The sequence below is a fragment of the Pleurodeles waltl genome, chromosome 4_2 (genome assembly GCF_031143425.1).
Source record: "Pleurodeles waltl isolate 20211129_DDA chromosome 4_2, aPleWal1.hap1.20221129, whole genome shotgun sequence".
NCBI classification, from domain to species: domain Eukaryota; kingdom Metazoa; phylum Chordata; class Amphibia; order Caudata; family Salamandridae; genus Pleurodeles; species Pleurodeles waltl.
The window spans coordinates 285325155-285342253 of record NC_090443.1 but is presented as its reverse complement, the minus strand read 5'-3'; the positions used below and the strand labels follow the sequence as shown (position 1 = coordinate 285342253).

The 17099-nt window shown below is 42.4% G+C and overlaps 1 protein-coding gene across 2 annotated transcripts in view; it reads left to right on the top strand.

Moving 5' to 3' along the window:
- The first annotated feature begins 586 nt into the window (after positions 1 to 586).
- MCHR1 (melanin concentrating hormone receptor 1) overlaps positions 587 to 17099 on the top strand; it is a 34852-nt gene continuing 18339 nt past the window's right edge. Inside the window, exons 1-2 of one of the 2 annotated variants that reach the window (XM_069231146.1) lie at positions 587 to 1797; positions 11581 to 11665. In XM_069231146.1, coding sequence (XP_069087247.1) covers positions 1591 to 1797; positions 11581 to 11665 — 292 coding nt within the window. In that variant the 5' untranslated portion in view covers positions 587 to 1590. The remainder of the gene's footprint in view (positions 1798 to 11580; positions 11666 to 17099) is intronic. The other variant, XM_069231147.1, reaches the window with a different exon arrangement.

Sequence of the window (17099 nt, the reverse complement as noted above, 5' to 3'; positions counted from 1 at the left end):
GATCTAATAATGCATGTTTTTGGGCCGTGGCGTGGGTTTTGGTTTCTCTCTATTTGGCTATGATCCCGCCGTGCTTCGCAACAAGTAATGCAGGATTCACACCTGGACCAGAGGTGGGTCCCGGACGCGTGTCTGAAGCTCAGCAGGGGGAGCCGGGGATACCAGAGTCCGCAGTGCGAGCCAAAGGCCCAGCGAGGCCACGCTCCGGAGGGGCAAGAGAGGCCCGTCTCTCCAGTGCAGAGAGAGAGCAGACTCTCCACATTGATAGAGCTGGTCTGTGCATTGAGACATTAGCAGGCTCTACAGTGGAAGGAGGGGGTTCAGCTAGACTAGGCTCTTCAGAGAGAAGTGCTGCCTGGCCCCGCAGTGAGGAAAGAAGCCCCGAGAGAAAGAGAGGCCAGAATCTGCAGGGGAGGTGAGGCTCTGCAGAGGGAAGAGATGGACCAGGATCTGTAAGGGAGTGAGGGGCGGGGATTTGCTGCCTCTCCGCCCTCGGCCGCCGGCATTGAGGGGGTTAAACCCTCACCAGTATACGGGAGTGGGCGGGGCACTAACTGGATTGCAGCAGAGCCCTGGACCAGAGCGCCCCCTCCCACTACCTATTTCTCACATCATAGCCCCCTGGGTCCCCTCCCCCGCTGCTGAATACCGTATCATCTCAGACCCCTCACCAACCCCTGTTCGCCGTCCACATCCTCGCGTCCCACTTCCAGCCCTCTCGTCACACAGGCTGCCCGCCCTCACCTTCGGTCTTTGCAGACCCCTTCATATCTTTCTCACCCCTCACTCTCCACCACATCTCACCGGAACCGTCACAGACCTTCCATCTGGTCTTCATACTCCGCTCAAAGCACCTCAGACCCAATCTCCCTATAGCCACATAAAACTACCCACATCCTCGTCTCCTCGAACCTCTTCAAAGTACCCCAGACTCAGTCATAACCCCCAGACTCAGCCCCGTTCACATTCCTCAGACCTCCAGCTCATGTCAATTCCCTTCAGACTCCTCCACTGTCTTAAAATAACCCTCCGCGCATGAAATCCACCCCCCGCCAATGCTCCGAGATCCGCTCAAACAGAATTAACCTCCACTCTGGACTTCGTCTGCACAATCCAAACCCCCTTCACTACCTACCTCTTACATCCAAACGTTATCGTCCTCAGCGCTTGGCGCGCTTAGACGCCGCTCAAATAATTAACAGCATATCTTCTCTGAACCCCTCGAATCGTTTCAGACCTCCTCAGCCCTCTCTTGCGGACTCCTCAGGTTCAATCTACCTACAAAGCCTCTAAGGCTCCTTCAAGCCAACTCCAGTCTCACTCGGACGCCACGCATCACAGATCGCTGAAGTCCCCTGAATCCACAGACCCGAGGTATCCCTTCAAACCGTCACAGACCCCTAAAAGCTCTCGGATTATTTTAATTTCAGATTGCAGCCCCTCTGACTCTTTCAAACCATATCAGATCCAATCCACTCCACACGACCCCGCCCCCGATCCTCTCCATCTTTAGCACCCCCTCACCCCACAGAGCCCAAGTCCCTTTCAACGTAGAACTCCACTTTGGACCGTTCAGACGTCCTTGAGCTCATGCCCTCTTGCACTCCCAATCTCCTCAGATGCCAGCCTAACACACTAGCAAGCCCACCCCCCGTAGACCTCCACAGACACCCAAGCTCTCCTCTCCACCCTTTCCCCCAAACTGCCGGTCGCCCCAGGGCTGGGAGCAGGGCATGGACCTGTCGATGGAGGTGGACCGCTTCAACTCCTCGCCAGGAGCCAACCTCAGCTCGGCTCGTGAGTATGCACCGCCGGAAGGTGACAGCCTTGCACCCACCCCCGGCCACTGTCGAACACTGGAGTAATTGGGGTCTGTGATACCTTACCACCTTTTATTCCCTCCCACATGCACTCGCTCTGAGTAGTAAAAAATGGGGGCTCCTAGTTTTATGGTATGTTTTTGGAGTATTTATATCTATATTTATTTTTGCCCATATTATTCATATTTATTTTGTAGTTCATAAATAATAGCATACCTAGTGTATTTCCACATTTACAGACCGTTCAGCTCACACTGTACCACAGTGTGTCACGACACTGGTCCCTTCTCACAGTCACCGGTGAGCAGCCCCTATCATATGGTGTGCACAAAGTTATCTGGAAACCCTGGCAGACAGCAGGATTCAGCTAAGTGTTTGGAGGCTCTCCACAGCTGATGTCCATTCCAGGGCGTGGAACCTCCCTAGGACATTGGTAGCTGCCTCAAAAGCATTGGGTTTTTTGGTGTGGGAAGAGGGAGGCGTTGACTTAAAGTACCTCAGGCTGTGCTCAGCACACAACCCTGCCAACTCCAAAGCTCCACCCCTTTCTCATACAGTGGAAAAAAATGCAAAAAATGACAGGTCTGTAAATGTGTATTCCTACTTTGATGCCTATCAAGTTTTAGCATTATAAGCAGCTAAATACGTTATCAAAATACATTCATGAAAATATTAGCTTTATACTATAAGCAAGTGCACATATAAAGTTATTTAAGAACATTTCAACACTTTTAAGGTCTTGCCTACTAGACAACACATGTGCTGCTGGTTGCAAGACTTATTATCGGCTTAGAGCCCACCCTTTCCTTACCATTGGTTGGCTTTATTGTCACTCTTGTTTGCTTCCTTCTTATTCATTAGCCAGTGTGACCTTTAGTTCCTCTTCACGTTTTTACCCCTTCCACTGTCCTTTCACCGTTCACTTTTCAGGCACTACTTTTTAGGCTGTTTGGTTTGCTAAAGACTTCTTGGGGACATTATGAAAGCACCCCTGGGAAATGCATTCCACCCTTTGCTTACCATTGGCTTTTGTGGTTTGTAACTCATGTTTGCTTGCTTTCTATTTGGTAGCTTTATTTGCTTTAAGCTGTATAGCTTGAGTTCGTCTCTCTTGTGGAGCATAGTCTGTTTGATGTATCTTCCATGAGTGCTCGCTTTCTGCTAACAGGCCTTAAATGTTGTTATTGTCTTGTCATATTTGCTGGGCATTCAATGGCAGAGATGAAATGCCTTGCTCCATCTGTGGAGGGAGCTTAGTGGAGCTTTCTTTGACTTCAAAGTGAGGGGATTTATGTGACAATCTTGTAAAAGGAAAGGCTTTTTTCTAGCACACAACAAAATGTGAATTTCCGTAAATGAACTGTGCAGATATTAAAAAATATATCAGAATTAGAAAAGCACAAATGACACGCTTTTCTTTTTTTGTAAGTCATGCAAATGTAATGGTAATTTCAACTGAAAATGTGTTGTCTTTAAGGGCCGTGCACTACCGCACTCCACACCACTCTATGGCTCTCTACAACACTCCATTGTAAGGCACTCAATTCCACTCTACGCCACTCCACTCTATGCCACTGTACACCACTCTCTTCCATGCCACTCCACTCTGTGACATGCCACTCCACTCTACTCTGACATGCAACCCAACTCGACTCTGAGACACACCACTCCACTCTGATACGCCCCTCCACTCAACATTTACACCACTACACTTTATGACATGACACTTCAACACACTTTGATACAACACTCTACGACACAATGCTCTATGACACTGTACACCCCTCCACTTGAATACTTTGCTCCACTCTGCACCATTCTGTTCCACTCTAAGCTACTCTATTGTACTCCACTCTACACTACTGCACTCTACTCCACGTCATTCTACAACACTCTACTCCACTCTGCCAATCAACTCCACTCTTCCACACTACTCTACTCCACTATGCCACTCTACGCCACACCACTCGACACTCCATGCCACTGCACAACACTCTACTCCACTCTAACACTGCTCCACTTTACTCTACTAAAATCTATGCCACTCCACTCTGAGACTGCACTATACAACACTCTATTCTACTGAACGACAATCCACTCCACCCACTAACCTTTAGCCTTGCTGAACAGCAGTCACACTGGTGTACGATATGGCTAAAACACATTGGCATAGCGAATAACACTTGCATGGATCAAACCTATTAGTTTTGCCAATGCTTGTTTTCTTTAGTTTAAGCACTCCATGAGAGCGCATGTGTTTACCGGCTATCTCCTTAATTTCTCAGCTCGGCCAGGCTTGTGTACTTCTGTCCCCTGCGGTTCTTTCTCGCTTTGTGTGCTTCTCTGCCGCAACCCTACATTACCCTGTCTCGTCCATTTACTTCCCTGGCTCCACGTTCCACTCTCGCTGTTTGCTTCGGTCCCTACGTCCTCTGTTTCCCTCAGCCTGGGCCTCGAGTGTTTCTGCCCCAGTCCTCCATGATTCCAACCCCGCTTCCATGTTGCTTCTCCCCACCCGCTCCAATTTGTGTTTACCAATCAGTTAGAAAAACAAGAGCAAGGCTGCTGTGTCATTTCATGGGCCTGCATGCCTGCTGCGTGCGAGCCTACACAATAAGCTATTTATTCCAAGACGAGTCCAATTAGCTTAGCCAGAACTCGTTTTTTAAACCCTCTCTCTATGTTGTCAGTCTGCCCAGGTATTGGCCAGGAAGTCTTTAGTGACAGGAAGGTGTCACGGAAAAAATACTAATTTCCTGTATTTTTCGGTTTTTAAAAATGAATATGGGCGAGAAAACCATTGTTTCCTGCATGTATTTTTCTTGAAAAATCAGTAAAAATGGACAACTGTGAACTTTAAAAATAAAATAGCTCTGCGGCCATCCTCCGTAACCCTACCACACTGGTGATAGGGAGAAGGGGCCGAGAGAGGAAACATGAGTCGTTTCTAGGCCTGCCCGTAGTGCAATGGATACAAACGAATTCCCCTGAAGTGTGGAAAGCAGGAAAGACACAGGGGCTGGTACAATTAAGAAGTTTATTGGAATTGCATTACACACTGCAATCAGTATAGTGGGGGAAGAGTGAAGCCTGTCCTTGCTTGTTTTATACTGAAAATGTTGGTATGCACAGCCTTTCAAACTAGAAGGAGGGGAACTACGCCCCGGTGGGATATATAGTCAGCAAGCAAACTGACTAAATAGACTAGTACCTAACAAAGTTAGGCAAGTCCCCAGAGCCCGCCCCAGTTACTGCATAGGATGTCAGAGTGCCTCAGTGTTCATAATACAAATGACCTTTCTCCCCCACCCCACGAATCCCCACAACCACCTGCCCATAAGGTACAGCACTGGCAAAGCCAACAGGTCTGGCACTGGCTGGCAAACGTTTAACATTGTCAGTGCTTGTTTTATCATAGTTTGTGTAAAAAATAATAATAATAAAAAAAAGTATTTAGGAGTGAGATGGCCCTTGTCAAAGTAAAAAAAAGTGGCAAAAACCAAACATATTTTGGGGTCTTAAAAAGCATGCATTGTCACAACAGTAGTCCTTGAAACTAAAGGAAACTACTTTGTGTGTGAATGCGCTCATTGTCAAAGACTGGAATGCCATAACTCGCCGCGAAGCTAGCCAGTGGCGGAAGTGTGTTGACCCACTGCCCTATTCTGCATGCTATAGTGGGCAGAAGAAAACGTTACACAACAGACCAATGGGTGAAGAAGGCTGGCACAAGGTCCCTATAAATATAAAGACATATTTTTTGCCAAACTAAATCCTCACAAAGCACGATCCAGCCATCGAGATGCTGCGGCCAGAGGCCCGTCAGTAACGTTCAAAATGATCCAAACATCCAGTTGTGTTAGAAATATGACACTAGTCTGCAGTATATCACTTGGTTTATTAAGGTGCACGACGCGTTTTGGCTTACAAAGAAGCCTTTGTCAAGTGAACAAATCCAATTCCCATTGAAACATATACACAACGATAGTAAACAACAAGCATTTGCAATGCAATGGCTCTCGCGTTTGCTAGAGCTAGAGCTATTAGCGTTGTAAATTCCTAACTGGACTTCTCTTGCCACATAAACTGAAGATAAAAAGTAAAACAGTTGCCATAAGCGATCTGTTTTAAAGGAAACAAAAGGAAAAATAAGTTCGCTCGCAGTCAAACATATCTGCAAATGTGCAATTATCCATGTAACTGGGTCGGTGTTCAAGGGTAACAAAAGCGCCCGAGGAGGGACAAACGTAAAGTATTTACCAGTGATAACAAAGGCTTTTTGAAAGGCAAACCCACACATGAGTGATAGCGATGGGTGTGGGTGGGTGTGATTAAAAGCACAGATTCCTACCAACAGCTATGAAAAGCAGCGCTTGTGCGCTGCTATGCTCAACCTAAAAAGAACTACTTCCTAGAAGCAGCTTTATAAACACGAAAGAGGGTGTCAATTATAGAAGCATGTGTTGGTTACAAACAGAATAAAATAATTATAGAAACGGCCCGTGGGAACAGCATTTCCCATAGTACTTAGTTCATGGGGTGAGTTACAAAGAGGAATATTGTAAAAAGCCGTATGTGCATTTCTGTATAGTACTACCAGAGGTGTATAAATGACAATTAGATTGGTGAAATAATTCCAAATAAAAGACGGCTGACACCCAGGAAAAAGCGAGTAAATGGTGCAGTGGAAGGCATTGAGACTATACCAAATAGTGTCACACTGAGCAGGTAAATTAGAGTAGTCAGTAAATACATAACTACAATATATGCCTGGTGGCGTGAAATATGTGTTATCCATTTGGGCGATCCCGAGGGCACTACATCTTCCACAGTGCTCTACTTCAATGAGTGAAACAATGGTACTATGTAGGAGCCCATGGGAAACATCATGTACCAGCTCTACGTGGCCAATCAATAAAGGGCAATTGCCCTAATCAATCAATCAATCAATCACTGGCCGATGTGAGCAAAGAGAAGGTGAATATAACATCTAATGTAGTACATGATGTAATTTATGACCAGTGGGGAATAATACATGTGATCCTCTGGAGAATTCCAGAAGGCACTCAATGTCTCATAATGCCTTAGTGTTATGAATGAAGCCATAGTTTTGTATACAGGCCTGAAAAAAGTGGGATCCAGTACATACATGATATTCCAACTGTATGTGACAAAACAAATAAGGCTGTAAGACTGCAAGGTGGTATTGGGAGATTCTGGAGCAGATGGACGGAGATTTTAAGTTGCCAGAGCAGTTGTGGCAAGGCACCATGACAAAAGAAACGGCGCAGTCGGGATGGCAAGAATCAATGAAAATGTGTTTTGAGGTAGTTAAGGCCGCCCCGTTGAGGAAGAATCATCTTTACATAATACATAGAGCTTATATCACCCCAGCGAAACTCACGAATATAAAGAAAGGCGAAGTGGTGAAGTGTCTGAAATGTGGAGCTTCGGAGGCCGCAGATGTCCATATGTTCATGGAGTGCCCGGGAGTGACTTCCTTTTGGTCGGAAGTGGTGGGTGCGCTGTCACAGATGATAGGGAAGGAACTAACCGTAAGTCTCCCCCTAATTATTTTTGGTAAAATCGACGATTTGGTAGGGTGGTCTAGAAATAATAGGAACTTTGTGTTCTTCGCTATTTTGTTAGCTAGAAGGAAGATATGTTTAAAATGGATGATGGCTGCCCCTCCACTGTATAGGAGCTGGTTGGACATGTGTGTGAAATCAGCTAAATTAGATCTTAAGGTGGGCAGTCCTGATCAGAGGGGAAAAAAAGTAAACTATGGGCTCTGCTTCTGGAATGGGCCCCTTCCTCCCTCCCTTCTGTAGGGACACTCTGTCCGATGATTTAAATCCTCCCCCTCTCTTACATCTGGGCCAGTCACTGGGGGTACCCCCAGGTGGGCTGAGCAGGTGGTTCCGAACACAAGTGAGACCTTGCTGGAAATAAGGTGTGACTTATCAGTGAGGTGTATGAGGACAAAAAAAATTAATAAATAAGGACAATTATCGTGTAACAACCATAAATCAGTGTTTTTCCAGAGACGTTATGTGATGGCCAAATTACAATGTATAAATGAATGTGATGAATATGCAGGAGTTTCATACAGAAAGGATAATTGACCCGCATATAAAGATAGTAGCCAAAAAAATACACCAATGTAGTGACCCATGCAAGGTATGTAAACTAGAGTTATCCAGGTCCTAAATGGTTCCAAAATGTGTTCAATGGCCCTAATAGGCAGTTATATCTATTTACATGCTTCTGTAAGTGGGAACATATAGTCACTCTCTACTACCAATGATTATAATACCCTATTGTGAGGAACTGGGTTGTTGGTTTTGGGGGGGTGTTAGCCCTTCTCAAGTAACAGCCACAATCCTTGTCAGGGTGAACACCAAAAGTATCTAATCTGTGCTTAAACCTCTAGTTGCTTACCACAAAAGCAGTCAGGCTTAATTTAAAGACAATGCGTAAACATTTTATGCAGCTCTCAAACAGTATAAAGGTAAAACACAACACAAGAAAATTCCAACACCAATTTAGAAAAATAGAGTCAAATGTAATAAATTATTTGACAACAAAAGCACTCCAATAAGTAGTACCAGAGATATGCAATTTTAAATATTTACAGTAAGTATAGAACCTAAAAGCACAAAACGTCACTCGCTGGTATCTGGTCGCGAAAGACCGGGGGAAAGTCAAAAGTTCAGGTTGACTGTGATGGATTGTGGGCCAGATACAGGGACTAGGTTAGTCCCTTTGACAAAGTTACCTTCTAAAGTCCAGCTTGAAGAGTTCTGTTTGCAGTGGAGTAAGCTGCAAGAAGCAAAGTAAGCATCATAGATGGACATCGCTGTAACATAAAGAGCAGGCTGGGAGTCATGAATGGTTGTTGCTGTAGAACGAAGATCCTGTCTGGCATCACAGACAGTCGAGTTCACCAGAGCATTACATTGGTGGTCAGTGCAGGCGGCGAGATCTCGGTGTGTGAAGGTCTGTTATCTGTGGCAAAAATCCAGAACTTCTGGATTTTTCCTTTCCTTCATGGAGGAGCTCCACTGATGCTGCACAAAGGGTCCACGGCCTGAGGGGCACCGCTTGGAGATTAGGGACTCACTCCAGCAGAGGCCAGTATGACACAGGCAGTTACAGTTCCAATTGCAGGTCAGCTTGTCAGAGGCAGGGAGGCTTCTGGAGCTTGTTATGTCCCTGCAGCTCACAACAAGATGTCAGTCAGTTGACCCTTGGAGCCACTTCATCCTGGGATGAAGAGTGCAGGGCCAGTCTTCACTCTCAGCAAGTAGGGCAGACATCCAGCTGCAGCAGAGTCGGAGGGCATCCTTCTTCTGCGTATCCAGTGATATCCACCTTTTAATAGCACTACAAGGTCATGTGTTTGGAATAATCACAGCTGTGTGGAGGGCAAACACTTTTTTTGCGGAAGCAGACAACTTCTGCCCAATCAAAACGTGTACTCCTGGCACCCAGCATGTGGGTAGAGTCTAAGCCAAATCTACTACCTGAAAATACACCTAATTTTGGGAACACACACTATATTGCAAGTTCTAAAACCTTCAGGGCAATCCCTTGTGGCATCACTCAGTGTTGAGAGCATGCCACTTGACAAGACTTCACATAAGATTAAAGAATACGAGTGGTCTAATAATGCACCATCAAACATACCTACTGCAGACTACCAATTGCTTAAACAGAATTGAGTGCAGTGCAGAGTCTAACTCTTAAACTGTCCTATGTCAGATGTGAGTAACTCATCCTGTACTGTTTTTCTTTGCATTTTTTTTATTAACAGTCCCGCAAGAATAGAACAACTTACTTTCAGAATGCAAAGGTACAGGGCTGTGGCTGGAGGTCACGCAAGATGGCCGCTGCTCTTTAGAGCCCTGTGAGGCTTCAGCACTTCCTGGAAAGAAGGAGATGTTCTCACATCAAAATGATTAATTTCTTCAGCATTTTTGAGCACTGGAGCTCTGCCGCTGCATAAATATGCCTTTATCTTACAGAGACATCGAGTTTTGAAGTAATTTCAGAGACTTCATGTGAGGGCCTGAGGTAATTATTTATCTGTGTCATTTGCGTTTCACTCCATAAGCCTCTGAACAAACCTAAACTTTCACAGAGATGTTTCTATTTGACTTTTAACTGCTTGCCTGGATGTGATTCTACAAATCTAATGTCCTCTGCAATGGAATATTTATTACCTTCTGACAGCCAGTTGAACTTTTGACCTCTCTCTTCAAACACATTTAGCTGAGGTTTTCAACTTTCAGTATTCACTGGCAGCTCTTGTTGTCAAGGAGCTCTTTCAAATTGCTCTTCATAACATGGTAAATGCTTTCCTTTGACAGAGGGGATTTTTCCTTTTCAGAAGGTTCCCTTATAACTAGTCACCAATTGTTTGACTACATGCAGTAAAGTGCTTTGCTCTTGTGGTATTCTGTCATGCCTGTTATGAGAGAATAATTTAGGATTTTCTATTTATATATTTTTTATTATATTTTGCTCTGTTGTTAGAAACGTCTTGCAGCAGCTTCTCATTGTCATATAATTTCATCAACACCTCACATTGCTGGCTTCCTATTACCAAATTGCTGCTGGCTTTTATGGGGAGACCACATAATTCTCAGAGTAGCCAGTCATCATCTTCCTCCAAGTCTAATAATCCTCTTCGAGTGGTGCGCACAAATATACCTAAATCTTCTCTACCATCAGCTTTAACAATGGATAGTGCTGCAGTCTTTTTAAAGGATAGCACCTCTTCATCTCATGCTGCTGGCGCAATTACAAAAAAAAACATCTAACACCTCCTCCATCAAGCGCCCCAAAAAAGACCTTGATTCTCCCTCAAAATCACCTACACATCTTACTCTAGATGATGTCATGGAGGAATTGCATGCATTAAAGCCGTTTATGATGGACACTAATGCCTCTTTGCAACGTATTGAGGAGAAATGGTCCCAACACGAACAACAAATTTGTACTCTGGAACAGAGAGTCAGTAACCTTGAAGATTGTAACACTGTCAATCCTTAGATCTCCAAGGACATAGCTCAACTTAAAAGGCTTACTAAAAACTTAGAAAATAGAAATAGGAGAAATAATCTTCACCTTTTTGGGATTCCAGAAGGTTCGGAAGGCTCTAACATGAACGCATTCCTTCAAACAGCAATACCTTCAATTCTTCGCTTGCCTCCTACCTCTCCCCTCTCTATCCAACGGGCACCATCGTTTAGGTCCACAAACTTCAACTGGCCCTCGTGCACATCCTAGAGGCATTATTATTCTCTTTCTCCAATTTACTGACTTGATGCAAATACTCTCAGAAGCCAAAAAGATGGGCTATTTGCTATGGTCAGGTCATAAAGTGTTTTTCACACAAGACTTCTCTCCTGCTACAGCTGCACGTCGCAAACAGTTTTTGGACTTACGTCCACAACTCAAATCCTTGAATATTCGATATGGTCTTCTTCACCCATGTCTTTTCAAAATTACATTCGAGGACAAATCTTACTCGTTTGAGGAACCTTCAGCACTACAAACTTTTATTGACTAACACAAAACAGAAGCAATGGAACTAGGAGCATCTGCAATTACTTGAAGATATAATTTAATTTGTCTTTAATGTCCTTTCTTTTTTTTTTCTTTTTCTGGACAGTTTAATAGTAATGGTTATGTTTAGTATTTATATCCATGGTTTTCCTTCTCTGCATCTTCTTATTTTCTTCTTTTTTTTTAGATAGTGTTCTTTGTGCAATCCTCATGTTCCTTTCCCAACGTATCCCTTTCTCACCATCCAAATTGTTTGCCTACAGGTTCCACTGGTAAGCTTTGATTTTTATTGTTCTTCATGTCACACTCCTTTACTGTAGTTATTATGTTATTTGGTCTCCTGAATGGTACATTTTTCGTTTGTATGGTTTTTTTTTTCTTCCATGAAACTCGCCTTCATATGTTTTAATATCTAATATCACTTTTCTTGTGCTGAAGCCACTCTTGCCTGTCTTTTCAGGTTCTCCGCTGTCACTCTACCTTTCGGGGTATTCACTTTCTATCTTGTCTTCTTTAGCTTTCATGGACTTTAGTCCCTGTATTGCCACATCCATGTATATACAACTTCTGGAGGTCATCTTCCTCCTTTTCTTTTTCTTTACTATCTTGTTTCTTTCCCATTTCTTTGCTTTTGCAAAATTTATATGCCTATTTTTTTTCCCTTGTTACAGCAGTTGTTCATTAATACTTCTTGTTATGCAACTTAGAACTGTTACTTGGAATGTTAAGGGGCTTAAACACCCCATTAAACATCAGCGTGTCTTATCTCACCTAGCTCGTTTGAAATGTCACATTGCTTTGTTGCAAGAGACTCACCTCAACGATTCTGAGGCAATTAAGCTTAAAAAACAATGGGTGGGGGACATTTTCTACTCCCCTTCCACCACAAACAGAAATGGGGTAGTTATACTCTGTCATAAATCTCTCAAACCTACCATAATTTCACAGCATCAAGATACAGAAGGTCGCTGGGTACTTGTTACATTTACAATTGACAATATTTCTCTTACTATCCTAAATATATACGGCCCCTCACATCCGGATCTACATTTTTGGAAGACTCTTTCACATATTGTCTCTGAACATTCCTCAAACAATTTACTAATAGGTGGTGACTGTAACCAAATTCTCAATCCATTTTTGGACAGACGTTCCACGTCACGTTTCATTCCACATGCCTCCCACAAAGCTTTTAAAAACTTTATTTTACAGCATTCTCTCTCTGATTCCTGGAGAGTATGCAATCCCGACCTCTTGGAATACTCTTTTTATTCTCCTACCCACCATTCCCATTCTAGGCTTGATTATATCTTTCTGAGTAAAGGTTTATTGCAACATATGGTCAACTCTGAAATCGGTGCTATTTTGACCTCAGATCACGCATCTGTGATTACTGACCTTGATTTTTTTCTTAATGGTTCTAAAACATCTTCATGGAGGTTTAATAACTCTCTACTTTCAGATTCTACTTTTATCGCTTCCTACAGCAAGTTGATAGAAGAATACTTCCACATCAACGATAGTGATCAAATATCATTTAATTTTGTGTGGGATGCATTCAAAACAGCCTATAGGGGTTTCATCATAAGTTACGCTCACTCAAAAAAAAGTCTGCTCAATAAAAATCTACTTCCATCCTTGAAAATATAAAGTCCCTAGAACATGAATACTATACTCACAAAACTAGTAAATCACATCTTGAAGCACTAGTCTCAGCTAAAATGGAGTTTAACCAATATACCACTGAACAAGCATGCAGCACCCTCCTGAAAATAAATGCCACATATTATGGTGGTAACAATAAAGCTGGTTCTCTTCTAGCTAGATATTTGTAACAAAGAAAAGAAAAAACAACTATTAAATCTATCACAGATAACAATGGTGTTAAACACTTTAGAAATAAAGATATAGCATTGTGTTTCGCTTCTTACTATAAGGACCTGTACACTCCAGAACACATACCAACAGTTGAATCTCTCAACCAATATTTCTCTAATCTCAAACCAAGAGACCCATTGCAGATTGACCTCTCAACTTTAGACCAACCCCTACAACTTACCGAACTATATACAGCTTTACAATCTATCCCCAGGGGTAAGGCTCCAGGCCCAGATGGCTTCAAAGTAGAATTCTTTATTCAGTTTGCTAAGTCTCTCTTCCCCAAACTCTTTCAATTACTTAATCACTTTATAATGTCAGGTTCTGCATCTGGCTCATTTACGGAGGCCATGATTTGTCTTATTCCCAAAAAAGATCGGGATGCGACTGACTGTAAAAATTATAGACCCATATCTTTAATTAATACTGATTGTAAACTCTATGCCAAAGTTTTAGCTCTCCGTTTACTCCCATATATACCTGACCTTGTTGATTATCACCAATCTGGTTTTATCCCTAATAGAAATGTAGCAGATAATACCCATACTTTTTTAAATATTATGAACAAGGCATGTAAACTTAAGATTCCTCTGGCAGCTTTATCATTGGATGCGGAAAAGGCCTTTGATAGGGTCTACTGGGGTTTCTTGTCGAAAGCATTGGAATGGCATGGACTAGGTACTAAATGCCGACATTTTATATCCATTCTTTATTCCTTACCATGTTCCTCCATTATAACAAATGGTATACGATCTCCTTTTTTCCCCTCTTAAAAGGGGTACTCGTCAGGGACGCCCATTATCTCCTTTACTATTTATTTTGGCTCTCTAACCTTTTCTATACCAATTTAAAACACCTGAACAATTTACGAGGTTTCAAATTAATAATGCACACATCTAATTTATGGCATATGCTGGTGATATTCTTTTGTTCATGTCTCACCCTGACACTTCTCTTCCTGCATTCCTGCATGAGCTCAACTTATATTCTGATGTATCTGGCTATAAACGTAACATAGACAAAACAGTGGTCTTACCACTTAATGCTCATTGCACTGGCTCTGTATTCCTTGATGCAGGATTATCTTTGAATTCTTCTAAGATTAAATGCCTGGGGGTATGGTACTGCACTTCTCTCAAGGATACATTAAAGACTAATTTAGAAATATTATCTGCAAAGCTTGTAGATCTCACACAGAAATGGTCTCCGTTATATCTCACATGGTGGGGCCGCTTGGACACCATTAAGATGATGCTTCTCCCTATCATTAAATTCTTCCTTATGATGCTTCCTATTAAGATACCTAAACTATTTTTTAGTTCAGTTGATAAAATTCTATCCAAGTTCCTGTGGAACGGTAAACAATCCCGAATCTCTCTCTCGAAATTAAAACTTCCTAAAGTACAAGGTTGAGTTAATTTTCCTGACTTTTTAACTTATCACAAATCTTTTGGCATTAAGCAAATACATCCCTATTTATCTACACTCAATGATGCCCCTCAAAAGCTATGGTTTTCTTTGGAAGAAACATTTATTTCTCCCTTTTCCCATAAACACATTATACTTATGTCTAACCCCCCAAAATTCTGGTTGCCCAGCACTATCTCCCATTCAGTCAACTTACTGAAACCCTTTTTTATTTCGCATCTTACCCCCATTAATCGATTCTTTAACAGTCCTATTTGGCACAATAGTTCGCTTAGGAAACAAGGTAAAACCTTGTGTTGGAAGGCTTGGATGACTAAAGGTATTCTTCTCATTTCCCAATTATATCATAAAGAATCTCTCATCCCTTTTACTACTCTCTCAGCAATTTATAATCTCCCTATTCGCATGAAATCCCAATATATCATTCTTTCTACTCTAGTCCAAGAGGCCCTCAATAAACTTATGCATCATAATCATTCTTCTCTTGCATCATCTCCACACCCGATCGTAACTTCTAATTATCCTAGGGCAGCTGGAATTTATAAACTTTTAAGAACGTCTGTTTCACCTATACTCAAATCACCTATTGAGACATTGTGGGAATCTGATCTTGGTGTTGTTTGGCCAACTTTTTTATGGGATAGAATATGGTATAAGATACCTTCCACTGCACGCACTGCAAGCCTCACACAGACCCTATTTTTTTTTATAATAGACTTTTCTACACTCCTGTACGCCTTTCCAAACTCAAACTTGCACAAAATGTCAATTGCTGGCGCTGCCACACTCAGCAGGGTACTGACTTTCACATGTTTTTTTCTTGTCCATCCCTATCTACTTTTTGGTCCTCAATATGGTCTCGATTTCAGCAATAGCTCAGATCTCCTTACCAATGTCATATGAATTACTGTTTTTGGGTGGCATACATGGTATCTGGAGTTCATTCAGGCCTCTTGGAAAATTGGTGGACCTTTTGCTTTCTATTGCAATCTCTATTATTACTTTTAACTGGAAATCTTCGGAGAACATTACTCTCAGACAGTGGTGGAATTCTGTATGTTATCATCATAGATTTGACAGCTACAAGCTTGATTCAACAGGAACTTTCTTCAAACGTCATCAGCTATGGTTGCCATTAAGTAACTATCTCTCACGCACTGCGAAGGAAATTGATTTTTCTCCTCCTTATTAAAAAATGTCAATATATTTCCTGTTTTTCTACTTATTTCATCTTACATTCGCTGTAACTAATGTCTATTACCTCTCTCTCCACATGGCTATCACTTGATTCCCCTTTCTATCCCTATAGCTCTTCTTCCTCTCCCTCACTCTTTCTTCTTTCTTTATTCAAACTTGGAGTATTTGATACTATATTGCTGTATATGCCTAATTCATTTACATGTTTAATATGCATTTATAAGTACAATATTCCTTATGCACATATATTCACAACTGCATATCTCTGTCCTGGCAATGTTAAGTTAATGTTCTTGTATTTGACTCAATAAAAAACATCTTTAAAAAAAAAAAAAAAAAAGAATGCAACGGTACAGCACTAGGCATTGGAACAGCACGTAAATCATAGCTCAGTATTTACTGAGGCTAAGCACACAAGCACCACCACTAAAGTGTCTATCAGCAGGTGAACTTGTTAGTCTTCCAGGGGCAGAAACATTTAGGGGCTTATTTACAATAAAGTGTTGCCCCTTTTCTTGCTTCGCCCTTGCCCTTCCTAACAACAACATGGTTGCGACATATTTACAATACGGCACACCATGGCGATCATTAGGACAATAGCATCAAAAAAAATTATGCAATTGTGGTGCTATGCTGCACTAGTGTCAAAACGTTTGACACTAGTGCAGCAAAGCACAGGGAGGCCCATTGATTAAAATGGGCACAGCATTTTAATGCCTGCTGTGAGTAGGTGTAAAAAATGATGGGAAAAATGGCGCACTGAAATGTTGTAAATTTCACTGCGCCATTTTTTCGGGCCTCCCTATGTCCGAACGCCCCTCTTGCATACATTATGCCTGACACAGGCATAATGTGGCGCAAGGAGTTGCAAAGTGGCACAATGCAAGCATTGCGCCACTTTGTAAATACGGCTCAGGGGAAAAGCCACCTTAGCGTAAAAAGAAATGGCGCTATGGTGGCACAAAGTGGCACTAGGGGCTTGTAAGTATGCCCCTGAATGCTAATGTGCAGGGTCAACCTTCAATGCCAAAATAAATGTTCTTTCTTATTCAAGATATTATGGCAGCCATGTTCTCTATTTTTCTAAAAGTAGCCCAAAGACAAGCAGTTCAGACATGGAAACAGAAGACCAAAACCAAATGTGGTACTAAGTGATGTCTAAACAATGCTACCCTTTCACAACTATACCCAATCTATGCATTT